We start from the raw sequence: 16,633 nt of genomic DNA on the forward strand, positions 1-16,633 counted from the left end.
GTGCAATGCGTGCACCGTGTCTGCTTCCTGAAGAACTCTGCTTGGGCATCGACCGAAGCACTCAACGACCGGCAGTATGACATCCAAGGTTCCAAGTCCAAGCAATCAAATCGCACAAACCCATCATTATAACGTAATGGATCCTGGAAAAATAGCGGATCAGAGTGTACAGAACAAGGGTTGGTGGGGGGAGGAGTGAAGGGGAGAATGGCTTCACTCGAGCCTTGAGGTCACTATCTTACCAACTCCCAGTTGCTTTCTCTACACGATAGTGGAGTTTACTTCATTCTTTCTTTCTTTGTTGGGTGCTGAATCATTATCCTCAAGGACGAGGCTGAAGTGGCTGGGTGGTCATGGTCAACATAGTTGGCGCGGTAGGTAAGCGACGCAACCCCGCACTTAAACCTTTTGGGTGTTTCTTCTTAAGCCGTGACAACCAAATCCGAATCCCTTGAAAACAAAACAAAGGGTCCTCCGCTCCAGCGGCCGCCTCTAAGTCGTAATATCATATTCCTCTTCCTTTTTACTGGTATTTCTTCTCCTCCTAGTTTTCTTTAATTTTATTCTTCAATGCACGACCCGTTTCATTTTTTGTTTTGATCCTTTCTCTTCTTCATGAAAATGAGAATCCCTGAACTTCTTAGCGGGGAAATATGCAAGGGAGAATTTGAAGTTAATCTGTTTCTTGTTCTGAGTCTTGAATGGGTTCTGACCTGTCGGAGAGGATGAGTGCGCAAGAAACCATTAATGGCGTGAAAATAAAACCATCCTTAATTTGCTTTCTCCAGATATGCTAATCAAGCCGTCTATAAGTTTACAATCCGGATTCCGGAGGGCAATTATTTCTCCGACCTATCAGATGACACTAGGCAACTCTGGCAGGTCAAGGACAATATTGAATTGAAAGACAGCTTTCTCGAAAACATACCAACAATTTTTTTTTTTTTTTTTTTGTTGCAGTAAACCCTAAAAATGGGTTTCCGATATTATTTTCTGAGATATAACTGGGTTTCCAAATATAGTATTATTTAATAATAATAAATATATCTTATATTATTTAATATGATTAAAATAAAATGAAAATGTAAGTTATAACATTACTCTTGTACGATTTCCCTTAAAAAGTGTTGGGTCTCTCCACCAACAAATCCATCTATTTAACGCTGTCGTTTTTCCCAATACTCGTGTAGGTGTGGGTTGGTCACTCTCCTCCTGGGTCCCACAAGAACCGTCATAGGTTAAGCCAAAGCCAGAAAATGATCATCAACGTTAAGGAGTCCACGATGGTGCGGCCAAGCGGTGAGACCCCCCGGCACGCGCTGTGGAACGCGAACGTCGATCTGGTAGTGCCGCGCTTCCACACCCCGAGCGTCTACTTCTACATTCCAAGTGCGGGTGCATCCAACTTCTTCGACGCAGGAGTGCTCAAGGAGGGGCTCAGCAAGGCCCTTGTCCCCTTCTACCCCATGGCCGGCCGACTCAGACGAGACGAAGATGGTAGGATCGAGATTGATTGTAACGCCGAGGGTGTGCTCTTCGTGGAGGCCGAAACTACCTCCGCAGTCGCTGATTTCGGCGATTTTGCGCCGACGTTGGAGCTTCGGCAGCTCATTCCAACGGTGGATTATTCCAAAGGGATTGAGTCTTATCCCCTCTTGGTCTTGCAGGTATGCAAGCTTTTGTCTCTGTTGTATTTTTTTTTTGGTTACTTCTACAGCTGTCGGATACAATTTTGGCGCTCTATTATTCTGTTAAGTGTAGGGACAGAGATACTACACTATTTATATCCATTTACTATTTATAGTTTTTTTATTATTTTCTTTTAAATATTTTTTAACATCCTTAACTATTAAAAAAAAATTAAAAAAATATATAATTTTATTAATAATCACTTTCTTAATTATTAAATAAAATAAAAAATTAATAAAAAATTAAATATAAAATAAATAGTAAATAAGCATAAGAAAATAGCAACGCAATTATTTTCCTTTATTAATGGCGTGTGACGTGTACAACTATCGATAACTTTGGGGATGCCTATGATGTGAAAGTGCAGCAGTAGTACAAACATTTCTTTTTCTTGCAACGCTACTCGTAAGTATGTCAGGGGGTATTAAGTGATTGTCACACCGACCATATTGCAAGTGATATTAGTCTTTACATAACTATGCGGGTAGTTTTTTTTTTTCTTGTTTATTCAGAAAGAAAGATCGAGTTAATGTGCACTATTGGTGCTTGAGTCCAATGACAAGTACCGGTGGGCTGTAAAAAGTGGGGGTGAGATACTTGGAATTTTGGAAATAGAGTCTTGTGATTTGTGAAGAAGGCATGCCTTAGGAAGTCCAGAAAGTATGCATGGAAACACCTATATTTCTGCACGAGTTTCGACCGTCTTGGTTTCCACATTCGTGATGTAATTTTGTTGGGTAAACCTTAGGGGTTGGCTCAAGTGGTGAAGGCTTTAGACTTGGGGTATGCTCCCCCTAAGTCTAAGGTTCAAATCCCCTTAGGTGCAAACAATCTTTAGGGATCATCGGATTGAGAGGTTTTTCTCCTAAATTACCTAAGGTGTACTTGCGAGAAACTCCTTACCGAGAGTCTGTGCACCCCCGAGATTAGTTGGGACGTTGTTCCTGGACACCCGGTGCTAATAAAAAAAAAAAAAAGTAATTTTGTTGGGTAAAAAATAAAGCTGAAATCAGAGTTGTAGGGACATAATATAACCATGAGACGTCTTCCTTGTCAGCCAGCCGCTGCATTTGGATGTTAAATCCATGTAATCCACCCCAAGTAGCTTGTCTTTACACTCTAAAAGGTGCAAACGCAAATAAAGCACAATCTAAAGCTAAGAAAAAAGAATTGTCTGTATGTTTGGTAGTAATCATCGTTGTATATTTGGTTAACTTGAAACACATCATCTTGCTTACATGGATTCTTGAGTTGATTTGTTCTTGTTGGTGTCTTCATTTCCCATTGTTTGATGCTCAACTAGTTTTATGAAAAACTATTTGATATCAAGAACAGGAATTGAAAATCGTTGAACCCACCACAAAAGATGCGTTTGTGAGAGGTATTGTTGTAACAGAAGGTTAGGAATTGTGTATAGTTGGACCCATTATGTTGACAACAGGGAAAGATCGTGGTGTTCTGGGTCTTCCTCTCTGTTGGGGAGAAGAGGGATCTCGCTGGTGGTTTTGTTTTTGAGAAGGGGGTGGGGGGGATACTGTATAATATCACTTCAGAAACTGCCTTGCCTTGTCATGCTTCATTCATTACTGGGGAGAATGAATCTAAAAGTAAGGATCTCTTAAGAAGAAACAGAGGGAAGTAAAAGCAGTCTTTTTACAATTTTGACAACTAAAATTCGCATGCATTGCAAATAATCCCTCTAGTCTGGTAGAAAGCTTTCAACTTAAATTTGTTTAGTTTATACCAGTTGTGAGCTGGATCTTACTGTGAAGTAGGGCATTGGTCATGATTTTTCGAATTATGTGTTTATGTCTCATTGGTTGGACATAGAAAAAAGTTAAAAGTTTTATGAAATATTTTAGATAAACCATTCTCTAATGACATTTAGGCCATTTGAAAAGCTTAAACCAAGTTTCACAAAAAGGATAGAACAGTCCTGTCTTAACTCAACTGGCATGATCTGCTTTAGTGGAGTAATTGTTGAGAAGTTGAGCTTACCAACTCTATGCTTTGAATTTCTCTCCATGCAGGTAACATATTTTAAGTGTGGTGGGGTCTCGCTTGGTGTTGGTATGCAGCACCATGTCGCGGATGGATTTTCTGGTCTCCACTTTGTGAACACATGGTCAGATATGGCTCGGGGTCTTGATCTTACCCTTCCACCATTCATTGACCGGACCCTACTCCGTGCCCGGGACCCTCCTCAACATGCGTTCCAGCACATTGAATACCAGCCTCCTCCTCCAATGAAATTGCCTGTTCAACCCACAAAACCAGGTAATGATAGTGCATTGGTATCAATTTTCAAAATAACTCGGGACCAACTGAACAAGCTCAAAGCCAAGTCCAAAGAAGATGGCAACACAATCAACTACAGCTCATATGAGATGTTGTCAGGTCATGTGTGGAGATGCACGTGCAAGGCACGTGCACTTCCTGATGATCAAGAGACCAAATTGTACATTGCAACTGATGGTCGGTCAAGATTGAATCCCCCACTCCCTACTGGTTACTTTGGCAACGTGATCTTCACCGCCACTCCAATGGCTTTAGCAGGCGATCTCCAATCTAAACCAATGTGGTATGCTGCTAGCAGGATTCACGATGCATTGGCACGGATGGACAATGATTATTTGAGATCGGCCCTTGACTATCTGGAGCTTCAGCCTGATCTATCTCGCCTTGTTCGTGGGGCTCATACTTTTAGATGTCCAAATCTTGGAATAACTAGCTGGAGCAGGCTGCCAATCCATGATGCTGATTTTGGGTGGGGTAGGCCAATATTCATGGGACCTGGCGGGATACCATACGAGGGGTTATCATTTATGTTACCAAGCCCAACTAATGATGGTAGCTTGTCAGTAGCCATCGCACTGCAACCTGAACATATGAAAGTGTTTCAGGAGTTATTCTATCAAATTTGAGGGAATGAAACGCATGAGGAACTCTTCCAAGCCGAATTCTGGCGTTCTTCGGGCATACCAAAATTTTTCCTCAGGTGTATTTTTTTTTTTTTTTAAAATTTCCCTAATGCTTTTTCCATTCATAATTTGTGTCAGTGAGACTTATTAAGCTGAAATCTGATGTTTTTAAGCTGAAATGGTCAAATGCATTCTTATCACATATTGAATTTACAGGAAACAGTGTTCATATAATAAATTTAGATCACACAATGTTATTTGCGGCCTTGTGGGGATGTTGATGACAAAACAATATGGTTTTAGCACCGACTTGCACACAAGTACGAACCTTGTGAAGTTGGTTCAGTGACTGAAAGCGTAGTTTCATTTGATTTTAGACCATTTAGCTCTCTGGTTGTTGAATGCAAAATCTTTGATGTTGTATACCAGAGTAAGATGTAAACGAAAAATAAGTATACGAGAGAGAGAACTGTCATTCATCTTTTTAGTTTACAAGAAAATATTTGAAAGTCACATGCCTAGTATAATCAACCAGCATCAATAGCTACTACACACAGTGCAATAATGCTCACAGGGAGGCAAAAATCTGACACGCCAAACACAACAGGAAAAACTTGTTTCAGTTTTTTTTTTTTTTTTTGTAAGGGGGGGGGGGGGGGGGGGGGGGGGGGGGGGTGTTGTAATGAAAGAAGGGAAGAATTCATGGATATCTAGAGCAATCGGAAGGGATAAACAAAAATCAAAACGAAGCCTTCTGTGGCTACAAAGATTGAGATGAAAAATGGGGATGTTGCTAACAGTGATGCCGCATTTTTATCCTCGGGGTGTGGCCGATGAACAATATTAGCACCACCGTAGGCTCCCTTCCCTCTTTGCGACTTCCCCGAATCATGTGTTTCTCCATTGTAAAGACCTACGGTTCCATTAACCGCATCAAGTCTTGTTGTAGAAGAAAATGAGGTATGAAATATATATGTTAATTGTCTACAATAAACACGAAATGTACATTTGAATTGTTTGTACCTCAAATAAGACGTAACGATACTTACCATGAAGCACTACTTCTTGTTCTTTCCTAAGGCGTTTTGAGATTAGCTTCTGAGAGCCCTCATTTTCTAACTGGAAAGAGTCTCTGAGAGCCGAGCTTGACTGAATTTGATGAGTGCACATGATCAACACCAGGCATGCAAAAGCTCTTAACTTCATTTTGCTTGACAAAGCAAGATGCTCCCTTGGCTTCCTCGTTAGAAATTTGTTTCTTCACTCTCTGTTTCAGTTTTCTCTTTCAAATTCTCTCGTTAGTTTTAATTACGTTTCATCAAATTATGCTAGAATTTATATTGAGTTTTGACAAATTACTAAAGAAGCGAAACAGGATGGCCAGACAGGTATGAAATCAAACCTCTTTCTTTTTTACATCAGAAAAGAACATGAAAAGCAATATTCTAAAGCCGTTGTTTGAGATATGTTCTTTGTCCTAACTTTTGGGCAAATTAAGTCTCACTTTTTCAGCCCCAAATTTAGCTGGGGGGAAATTGCATAAATGACTGATGACAGAACAAGGCTATCAGGAATCAAATCTAAAGCAGTAGTAATCTTTCTTAATTGAGCTGTTTTAATCAAATTCACAGCTCGTGAAGGAATTGGATGCTTCATCTTTTCTCTGTCACGACAGATTCAAGTATAAAACATGGTAATAACTATCAAGTTTAATTTGGTCACCAAGCCTAGGTAGGTCTGTGCTCGGGCTCCTTTCTCCCTCAACAAATAAAAGAATTAAGTTAAATAATGTTTTTCATTTTAGATGTACACCAATAGGCCAATACCCTTTTAAAACTCCGCGCTTTCAGGCAGGATATAGACCCTTTAATTAAAGCTTGGTCTACACCAAGATGAAGTGGTAATTACGAAACATAACTTCCCTCATGATTCCACCAGCAACTTTGTGATGCAAACTCCTCCTCCGATGACATGATTTCCTAACGCTGACTCCACATTAAAATAAAATGACGTGAACTCACTGCTGCATAAGTGGATGATGACAGCCATGCATGAGTGACTCCCCCCCACAAAACTATCAAAGGATGTTTTACATTTGTGGATAAGATACATGAACCTAGTTGATGCATGATTCACATGGAACTCCGAAGACTATTATCTCTCTTTCTGTGTTTTGGTTTTGGTCCGTCAGAAGTGTGTGGTATAAGGCTTCCATGTAGAATTTCTCTTACATCAATTATTATAAAAAAGTTATTTGCATTTTAATTCATTTTTACAAGTGGTATAACTTTTTTTTTTCTTCTTTTTAAGTTAAAAGACTTTTTCTCACACGCTCTTTGCTTTGACAACCAGCAAAGTACCTTAAAATCTTATACTTGATGGGGTCAAAAACGATTCCTTGGCAATCTAAAATCCTGCGTATTCTTGATTTGCAAGCAAAAAGAATACCATTACCATCCATGGGCAAAATCAATGTGCTTTTGGTTGGTAACAGGAGCAGCAGAAGCTAGCGCTTGATTTTGTACGCTTTTGTGTTGATCACTACTGAAGGCCCAGTTTATTCAATAGTCTGTGGCCCAACTCAAGCATGAAATATGAAACAGGCCCAAATACACGTTGCAGGCTTGACTTTGAGATTTCACCCGTAGGCTTGTTGTGGAACCTTGCAGAATTTGGTAGAAACATCTATAATTTGCAGCTCACGTGCACTTTCCCTCGGGAGTCGGAACAATCCACAACCCTCTGGTTTGTCCGTTTTTCTTCTTCTACCTTCTCTTTCCGTTCCGCTCTGGAATTTTCTCCACGTCTCTCTCTACCCTTATATAAACTACTACCATCCGCCATGCATCGTCAAATTCGAACCTTGCAAAACTACGTCTCAGTGAGCAAAGCATTCAAATACAAGCAAGCTCAAGAAAATCAAGAACCATAGTCTTGTTAAGCTCTCTGCTTCTCGATCCCGTTTTCTTCAGGAACCAACCTGTTCAACTCATTCTCTTACTGAAAATTTCACAATGGCATCCAAGAATGTAGGAAAGGCCATTGGCATTGATCTTGGCACGACTTATAGCTGTGTCGCCGTTTGGCAAAATGACCGCGTGGAGATCATAGCAAATGACCAAGGCAATAGAACAACTCCCTCTTACGTTGCTTTTACAGATACCGAGCGGCTCATTGGGGATGCGGCCAAGAACCAGGTCGCCATGAACCCGCGGAACACGGTCTTCGACGCCAAGCGCCTCATTGGTAGACGGTTCTCCGACCCTACCGTCCAGAGCGACATGAAGCACTGGCCTTTCAAGGTTGTCGCAGGACCCGGAGACAAGCCGATGATAGTGGTGCAGCATAAAGGCGAAGAGAAGCAATTCGCGCCCGAAGAAATTTCTTCTATGGTATTGATCAAGATGAGGGAGATTGCCGAGGCTTATCTGGGTCACGCAGTGAATAACGCCGTGATCACGGTCCCCGCCTACTTCAACGATTCGCAGAGGCAGGCCACCAAGGACGCTGGAGCTATTGCGGGACTCAATGTAATAAGGATTATCAATGAGCCAACTGCCGCGGCCATTGCTTATGGACTTGACAAGAAGGGGTCGAGGTCCGGAGAAAAGAATGTGCTTATTTTCGATCTCGGTGGTGGGACATTCGATGTTTCACTCTTGTCAATCGAGGAAGGGATATTTGAGGTTAAGGCCACAGCTGGTGATACCCATCTTGGTGGTGAGGACTTTGATAACAGGCTAGTGAATCACTTTGCGGCAGAGTTCAAGAGGAAGCACAAGAAAGATATTAGTGGCAATGCGAGAGCTTTGAGGCGGTTGAGGACGGCATGTGAGAGGGCGAAGAGGACTCTTTCTTCGACCACTCAGACGACTATTGAGATTGATTCGCTCTATGAAGGCATTGATTTCTATGCTACAATTACTAGGGCGAGATTTGAAGAACTAAACATGGATCTATTCAGTAAGTGTATGGAACCAGTGGAGAAGTGTCTTCGAGACGCGAAGATTGACAAGAGTCAGGTTAACGAGATTGTTCTCGTTGGTGGGTCCACGAGGATTCCCAAAGTCCAGCAGCTTCTGCAGGATTTCTTCAATGGCAAAGAACTCTGCAAGAGCATAAACCCGGATGAGGCTGTCGCTTATGGGGCTGCTGTGCAAGCCGCAATTTTGAGCGGGGAAGGGAATGAGAAGGTCCAAGACTTACTCTTGCTTGATGTCACCCCTCTAAGCCTTGGTATCGAGACTGCTGGTGGTGTTATGACGGTCTTGATTCCTAGGAACACAACAATTCCCACTAAGAAGGAGCAAATTTTCTCGACTTATTCAGACAATCAGCCAGGAGTGCTGATCCAGGTGTATGAAGGCGAGAGGGCTAAAACCAAGGACAACAACCTTCTCGGGAAATTCGAGCTAACGGGCATTCCTCCCGCTCCAAGAGGCGTTCCTCAAATCAATGTGTGCTTCGACATTGATGCCAATGGTATACTAAATGTGTCGGCCGAGGACAAGACTGCCGGAGTAAAGAACAAGATTACCATCACCAACGACAAGGGAAGGTTGAGCAAGGAAGAGATTGAGAGATTGGTGCAGGAGGCAGAGAAGTTCAAGGCAGAGGACGAGGAGGTGAAGAAGAAGGTGGAGGCTAGGAATTCGCTCGAGAATTACGCATACAACATGAGAAATACTGTGAAGGACGAGAAGTTTGCTGGGAAATTGAATCCAGGGGACAAGCAGAAGATCGAGAAGGCCATTAACGAGACGATTGAGTGGCTGGACGGGAACCAATTGGCTGAAGCCGACGAGTTTGAGGACAAGTTGAAAGAGTTGGAGGGTTTGTGCAATCCAATTGTCGCGAAGATGTATCAGGGTGCTGGTGGGGACGGACCCATGGGTGGTGGTGCCGAGCCTTCATCTGGTAGTTCTGGAGCCGGGCCTAAGATCGAAGAGGTTGACTGAGGCTTCGAAGCGTTCCATCTGTCGATTCCATTGTCTGTAATCTGGTTTTGTTACTTTGTTTTGGCTTATGCTCGAGTGCTTGGAGGAAATACAATAATGAAAAATAAAAGTAAAAGCAGTACTTGTAGATGTAAAGTTGTAATATTTTTAGTAATACTCAATATATTGTGATTTCTTCTTTGAATCATTTCTGCTTCAGTTTCTATTCTCTGGCTGTATTTTTACCATCAATATTTTCGCTGCTTTCATAAGTCCTTTGAATCTATATTTAAGAGATATGATTTAAGATATTCCTTCAAATTTACTTGTTCCAAATTCTTGGAAGCTGTTCCATTAACAGAGATTGGGAATGGGAAGGGGAGCAAATTAAGTGCGCTGTTAATGTGATTTATCTCCTTTCGACTTCTTTCTTGGGTTGATGCCGCATCGTCATTCTCCTAGTTTCTCGTTCCTCTCTAGATCTGCAGTCACTGAAGAACCCGGCTGCCGCATAGCGAGCGAGATTACGCTTGGGGCGTCGCATCTCGGCCGAACATCTCTCTTCGGTCATCCCTTTAGCCCCAGATCGGCAACATGAAACGACCTTTCATCTCCCCGTACGGAGTAGCTCCCCTTAGAACCGTCGTTCCAAGCCAACCAGATCGGCGAGAGTAAAAATCTCATCCTTTCTATATTCTTTTTTGGCAAGATGCTTCCATTTGCTCCGTTTGATATCTAGTTTCAATACTAGTTGGTATTGGTTTTTGTTTCTTCTTTTCTCAAACGCTTACTCTTTCCTCGTCTCTTACCCATGTTCCTCTACTCCCCTCTCTTGCAGTCAGAAAGCCGTTCCACTTCTCGCTTCTCTGTTTGATACAATTATTTCACACTCTACTGGTTGAGTGTGATGAGAATACAATCAAGTCTAGTTGTTCTGTTTTGGACCTGTTTGAAACAATGTGTACCAGAAGTCGGTTGTCTTATTGCTTGAGCCTCGACTTGGTCGTTTACGATCTGTTTGATGCAGATCTGTTTTGAAGAAGCATGGTAGTCTGAATGAAGCATGCTCGATTGTTCTGAATACAGTCAATGCATAGTTTTTATCATCCTCGGTGGTTCATAAAATACGAAAAAAAAAAAATGCAAAAATTATTCAGTGAAAAAATTGGGTTGTAAAAGCAACTTTGCCATATACCATAGAAGCTGCAGACATGGTAAGAAATTATATAGAGGGTGCAAATCTATGCTAACTTATCACCTTTCTTTATTTTAACATATTGATGAAAATTCATTTGAGTTCATATATCGAGTTCTTTAAAGTTGTACACTATTATAATTAGTAATCTAAAGAGGTAAAAAAAAAAAAAAAAAGAGAAAAAAGTTCCTTGATAGAGTGGCGTACAATCCATGTGGATGTTTCTCCTAATTTGGTGTCGTGTTTACATTTTGACTCATTTTGTTTATATGCATATGTTGCAATTTAATTTGTGCTTGTGGATACTTCCTGAGTAGCAGGCTAAGTTTGTTTGTTTTTACAAAGGTGGCGATCAACTCAAAGGCCTAGCCAGAATAGGTAAACAGCTTGTCTCGAGTTAGCCAGAATAGGTAAATAGCTTGTCTCGAGTTATTCTGATAAAACTATCGAGTGGCAAGTGGTGCTTACATTTTATCTCAGATGACTGGGGCAAAAATTGACTGGTTTTATGCATGTTTCCTTTTCCGTTGTACTTTAGGTTCATGACATGGTGAAACCCAACTTTTGTAGATGTCCGAAACACACGACCCAGCTAATCCATATGTTCTTCACCATGTTTCTACTCAAAATCCACCCAGCCTTCAAGATGATGAGAATGTGAATTGTGGATGATACACCTCAAGACCCTCCTGGCACTGATGATGATGAGAATAAACTGAATGATGTATCTCAATACCCACCCAGCACGGGTGAGGATGACAATGAATTGGATGATGTGCTGCTCGTTGGTGGTTTGCATCTTGCTGTACACCCTGACAATGATGATCCAGTAGTTCTAGAGATTTCGAGTGCTCAGTGTGGAATGTCCACTCGCTCAGGCAAGTGCAGGAGCGCTGATAGTTGGGATGTCCAGGATGGAAATACCAGAGTGGCTAGGGCATCTGAAATGACTGATGGCAAAGGCAGCTAGGACCAGGATAAAGTTATATTTGGCGAAGGCTGAGAGGTATGGAGACAAGGATTGCCGCATAGCCAGATGCGTGAACATCCTCAATGAATTAGACGCATATATTTCTCATGAAAAATATGTTATAGCCTTGCAAAGCTTCAAGGATGACTAGCGAGTCGTGGCTTATGTTATAGCCTTGCAAAGCTTCAAGGATGACTAGTGAGTCGTGGCTTTTCTTCGCATACCAGATCACAGGAGGAAAAGCTGGCTTGACATCCTTAGGGAGGATTGCCCCGTAGCTAAATGTGTCACCATCCTTAATGAGTTTAATCCATATCTTCCTCTTGAAAAGTACCTTAAGGGTTTTCAAAGTGTTATGGACTTGAAGAGAATTGTTGTAATGTAACAAGGAAATGAACGAGAAATAGAATGAAGGTTGCCGTAATGAAAATGAAGTGTTTGTGAAAAAGACTCAAAGAGTCATAAACTTGTATTGATAATAGAGTTCTTCGAGAGAATCCCTAAACCTCCATAAATTAGACTTCATACAATATTCTTCAGAGACCAAATTATCTTCACTCAGTCCCTCTTTTCCTCATATCCTTATAGGGATAACAAACTAGACAAATAACCAAACGACACGTGTAAAGTAAAGTAACAGATTATAAAAATAGATTACTACAAGGACTCAAACGACAAGTAAATAAGGACTCCAAAAACGTTGTGCTTCATTTGAATTCCAATGATGCCGTTACAATCAGGTTCATAACAAATTTCCTTCCTTTAAAGAACTTGTTCTCAAGGTGTAGAGCATTAATATAACTTGAAGGTTCATTCCTTCTCAAAAGTTAAGCTTGTGATTGGTACATCATCCAATGCAATATGGAAATTGGCTGCTCTAGCAGTAAAAATTTCCTGAATGAATTACTGATAGCCTCTCTTTGAGTGATAAATTGGCCGACCTACACAACAATAGCTTGCAAAGTTTCTTGAATAACTGAAGGCATTCATGCACCTTGCATCTTTCTCTTCAAGGTAGTCACATCATCCTCATCATCATCATTGTCACCAACTTATTTTATAGCTCTAATCTTCAGGTCAACTGAATCCAACATAGATAGTTGCTCTTCAAATTTATCTCAATGCCGGTACAAGAATAATCTGCCAATTTGTGAACAGGAACTGTCTTCAACAGAACTTTTGTCTTTCCTCTTTTTTTGTTTTTACTTTTTTTTTTTCTTATTTTAACGCTCAAGAACAGAATTTAACTCTGTGGCAGCTGCCTTGAATCAAGGAGACAATTTCATGAAATCTGGATCTTGCTCCACTTGCTCCGTCTCCGCCTTTTTTTTTTTTTCAACCGGAGCCATCCATGCGTTATAAAGAGATCCTCTGGTGCCTAAGTTTTTGGCCGCTAAATCTGCACCAACCTTCAAGGATAACAATATGTGACTATCCCACTTGGCTTCTCCGCATTTTCTTTTCCCCGTCCTCTATCAAAGGACCACAAGCCACGTCCTTCTATCGAATGATATCAACCAAATTTTAATAGTTTTATCTCATACCACTCAAAAGCAGCTTTGAACTCCGTTTGGATAGTAAAAGTATTTCATCTCATCTCATTATTATAATTTTTTTAAATTCTCACACAAAATATAATAAATAATTCAATTTTTTCAAATTCTAAAAAATAATAATATTAAAAAATAATATTTTATTCAACTTTAATCTAAAATCATCTCATCTCACTATCCAAATTGCACTTTAATCGGCAATATATATCAAACAGTTGAGATGCCTTATTCTTCTCTTCATCCAGTTTATCACCAACCTTTAAAAGAGGTTTCTGCCACTCAACAACCAACAAACCAACACTAGCTATACAAATGGTCTTAAACTCAACAAGTTCCATCAACTTCTCACGTGTATATATATGAGGAGATCAGGCTCACAGCTCCCTAAAATTTGGATTAGATTATGCAAGGATGCAGGGACAGTTTCCCCTTGGCCAATAATGGATCCATTGAGATTCCCATTCATTCCGTTAGAGCAAGAAGGGAAGGGACTTTTTTATTGACTCCCATTTTCAAACTAGTAACTCTCATTTGAAGAATAAATATAGATAGAAGTCATTGTTAAGAGCAATCATTTTGTATACATGATGTAGTATTATTTAGATCATACATCTTCCAAATCTAAAATATAAAAATAGAGAACTAAAAGTAACTATGTAGTGAGTGCAAAATATGCACTGCTACAGTAACTTCTCTATAGCATTACTCCAATTTGAATGTCGCTGATTTCTGTCTTTCTACTCTCTTAGCAGGGGCTGTATCAAACTGTGTGTAAATGAAAGATTGGGGAGTTCTCTTACCTTTGTGTGTAAACTGAAATGACCGGCCCTCACGATCTCCAATTTCAAGCCTTTGCCTAAAGATTTGACTACCAATCTCCATATGCATGGCGGTTGCATCTGGGTCATCCACAACAAACACCATTTCCTGAAGGGCATCTTTGGCGGCAACAACAAGCTGAGCAGTAGAGAAGAGAGCGAAACCCATGGGCTTCTCGCCTTTGAAGTTCACCTGTGAAGCCTCGTAGCTAGGCCACCACCTCAGTAGATTCAGTAGCTCTCTCTCTTTCACATCCTCCGGAAGACCCGTGATGAATATCGTACGCACCTTCAAACGCAGAACCCACATTTTTTCTTCCATGACATGAAAGTCAGATTCGATCGTAATGGCTCGATCGAAAGTGGGCCTGAGATGTGGGAGAAGGCCATTCAAGGGTGTGTGGATGCCGAGCATAAGCCACCAACCCAAATGAGTTGAGAGCTTAGAGAAAGCGTAGTTCGAAACATACCCCAGCAATATCCCAGCATTAATGAAGACATGGCCGACTGATGGGAGGGCTTCTCGTCGTAATCTCCACCACAGCTTCTACAAAGGGTCTCGCTATCGACTTCGTCTTCACCCTTTTCCCTTCTGGAGAAATGAAATGGAGAAAGAACCCCCGAAGAATATGTGGCAACGCTTTCGCTTCCTCTATCAAAAGGCTCAAAAATACCATTAAGTGGAAATTCATCAAACAACTCAGGCGCCATTTCTTCCCTCCACTTCTGATGATGAAAAAAACCCCCTTCAAGTAGCTAGAGCCATACTCGAGTAAAAATTTCCCACACTCATCCGTAACTACTTCCTTCTCTTCCTTTAATTTTTTTTAAGCCGAATTCTTCACTTTCTGAGATTTCAACATCAAGAATTGGGATCTCTTTTACAACCACAGATTCTTCTCTTCCCTCTGTTGAATTTGTAGCCCCTATCTTCTCTTCCTTTAATTCTACAGAGGCCAAATCTTCACTCACGTTCATATCAAGAAGGAAATAATAATATTGAAATACCATAATCTTGAAATACCCCTGCGTCACTCAGCGTAACATCATCTTCCAAAAGAACCTCTCCATACCTCAATTTTTGTTGCTCCAATGGAAATATATTTCTTCTATACGCATATTCAATGTTCAACTTCACGTAATAAATGGTGTAAGAGGTTCCACCAAGATTTTAAATTTTTACCATCCACAAACTTCACTGTGAGAACCTTTTCTCCAGGCTCTCTAAATGTTTAATCATAGAGTGCACGATGATAATTCTGGAAATAAATTTGTACTTCATTACTCAACTCAGCCATGAGAACCTGGATCTGGATTCCAATTGTTATGAACCTGTAGAGAACTGTTGTAATGTAACAATGAAACGAATGGGAGATAGAATGAAGGTGGCCGTAATGAAAATGATAGACGTCTGGAAGGTGTTTGTGAAAAAGATTCAGAGAGTCATAAACTTGTATTGATAATAGGGTTCTTCGAGAGAATCCCTAAACCTCCATAAAAACAGACTTCATACAATATTCTTCAGATACCAAATTACCTTCACCCAGTCAGGTTCATAACACAAAGCTTCGAGGAGAAAAGGCGGACCGAGGTTTTTCTCAACATGCCAGATAAGAGGAGGAGATCCTGGTTGGACACGCGGTAGAGCGGTGGTTTTCCAATGGAACCATAATATATGTTTGGGTGCAGTGTCGTTTATTTAACTCTGTCTTGGTTGTAGTTTTGTCTAGAACAAAGCGCTCATGTTTTGGAACTGCTAACGCGGTTTTTGTCAGGGTATGGCGAAAATAATATGTAATCAAATGATTTTTTTTTTTTCTTTTTTTGTAAAAAGACAGCTGAATTTTAGGCTTAAAAACTAAAATATTCTATGTAGTTTGGAATATTTAGCTCTTTATGTTTTCAGCTTTGAAAATTTTAATAATTCCATTAGCACACTGTTAAACATTTGTTAAATTGTCGAAAGTGTATAAATGAAAAAACAAGAATCTTATATATAGATAAAAGAATAAGAGTAACATGCTTGGAAATCAATGGAGTTTCTGAGCTGTTTCGTCCCTGGAAACTGCTCAGGGGAGAAGAAAGGCACAGCAGCAATCACATTCTTAATGCTTATACACAACTGCTTAATCTTGGCTGATGCTTCCACAATATTTTCTTTTCGCGTGCCTACTTACATAGTTTCTTATGAACTGCTTGCATATATATTGTAACTTGAACCTTTTCTTCTTTTCTTTAAAATTTGCTCTCCCAGTTAATGGGATTCTGTCTTTGTAACTAGGTGTCTAAAAACCGAACATATCAGTGATGTTTTCTCCCCATTCTCATTGACAATTGAGATAGTGGCCGTGTCCATTCTGGTCTGGAAGCCACTTTAGGTCCTGGCATGGAAAGAAGTAGTGCAGTTAGAACATCTTCTATGACATGACGTGTTCATCAGATTGTTTCGAGAAGATGCTTGTTTTCTGATCGAATGTGTTTGACAATGTGATATTAATGATTACAAGTCAACAACCAATTTGAAAATATGCAGTGGTAAAGAATTGTGCT

The 16,633-nt window shown here is 40.5% G+C and overlaps 2 protein-coding genes across 2 annotated transcripts; one reads left to right on the plus strand and one right to left on the minus strand.

Annotated features, from left to right (window-relative positions):
* The first annotated feature begins 379 nt into the window (after positions 1–379).
* Positions 380–9,749, plus strand: LOC121248126 (heat shock 70 kDa protein-like). Its single transcript, XM_041146493.1, has 4 exons — positions 380–529; positions 1,191–1,667; positions 3,720–4,611; positions 7,497–9,749. The coding sequence occupies exons 2-4, from the start codon at positions 1,257–1,259 to the stop codon at positions 9,566–9,568; spliced, it is 3,375 nt and encodes a 1,124-aa protein (XP_041002427.1). The 5' UTR covers positions 380–529; positions 1,191–1,256; the 3' UTR covers positions 9,569–9,749.
* A 4,218-nt stretch (positions 9,750–13,967) lies between these two features.
* LOC121248135 (RNA-binding protein with multiple splicing 2-like) lies at positions 13,968–14,393 on the minus strand. Its single transcript, XM_041146504.1, has one exon. The coding sequence runs from the start codon at positions 14,391–14,393 to the stop codon at positions 13,968–13,970; it is 426 nt and encodes a 141-aa protein (XP_041002438.1).
* Between the last annotated feature and the right edge of the window lie 2,240 nt (positions 14,394–16,633).

The sequence above is a fragment of the Juglans microcarpa x Juglans regia genome, chromosome 1D (assembly GCF_004785595.1).
Source record: "Juglans microcarpa x Juglans regia isolate MS1-56 chromosome 1D, Jm3101_v1.0, whole genome shotgun sequence".
NCBI lineage: Eukaryota > Viridiplantae > Streptophyta > Magnoliopsida > Fagales > Juglandaceae > Juglans > Juglans microcarpa x Juglans regia.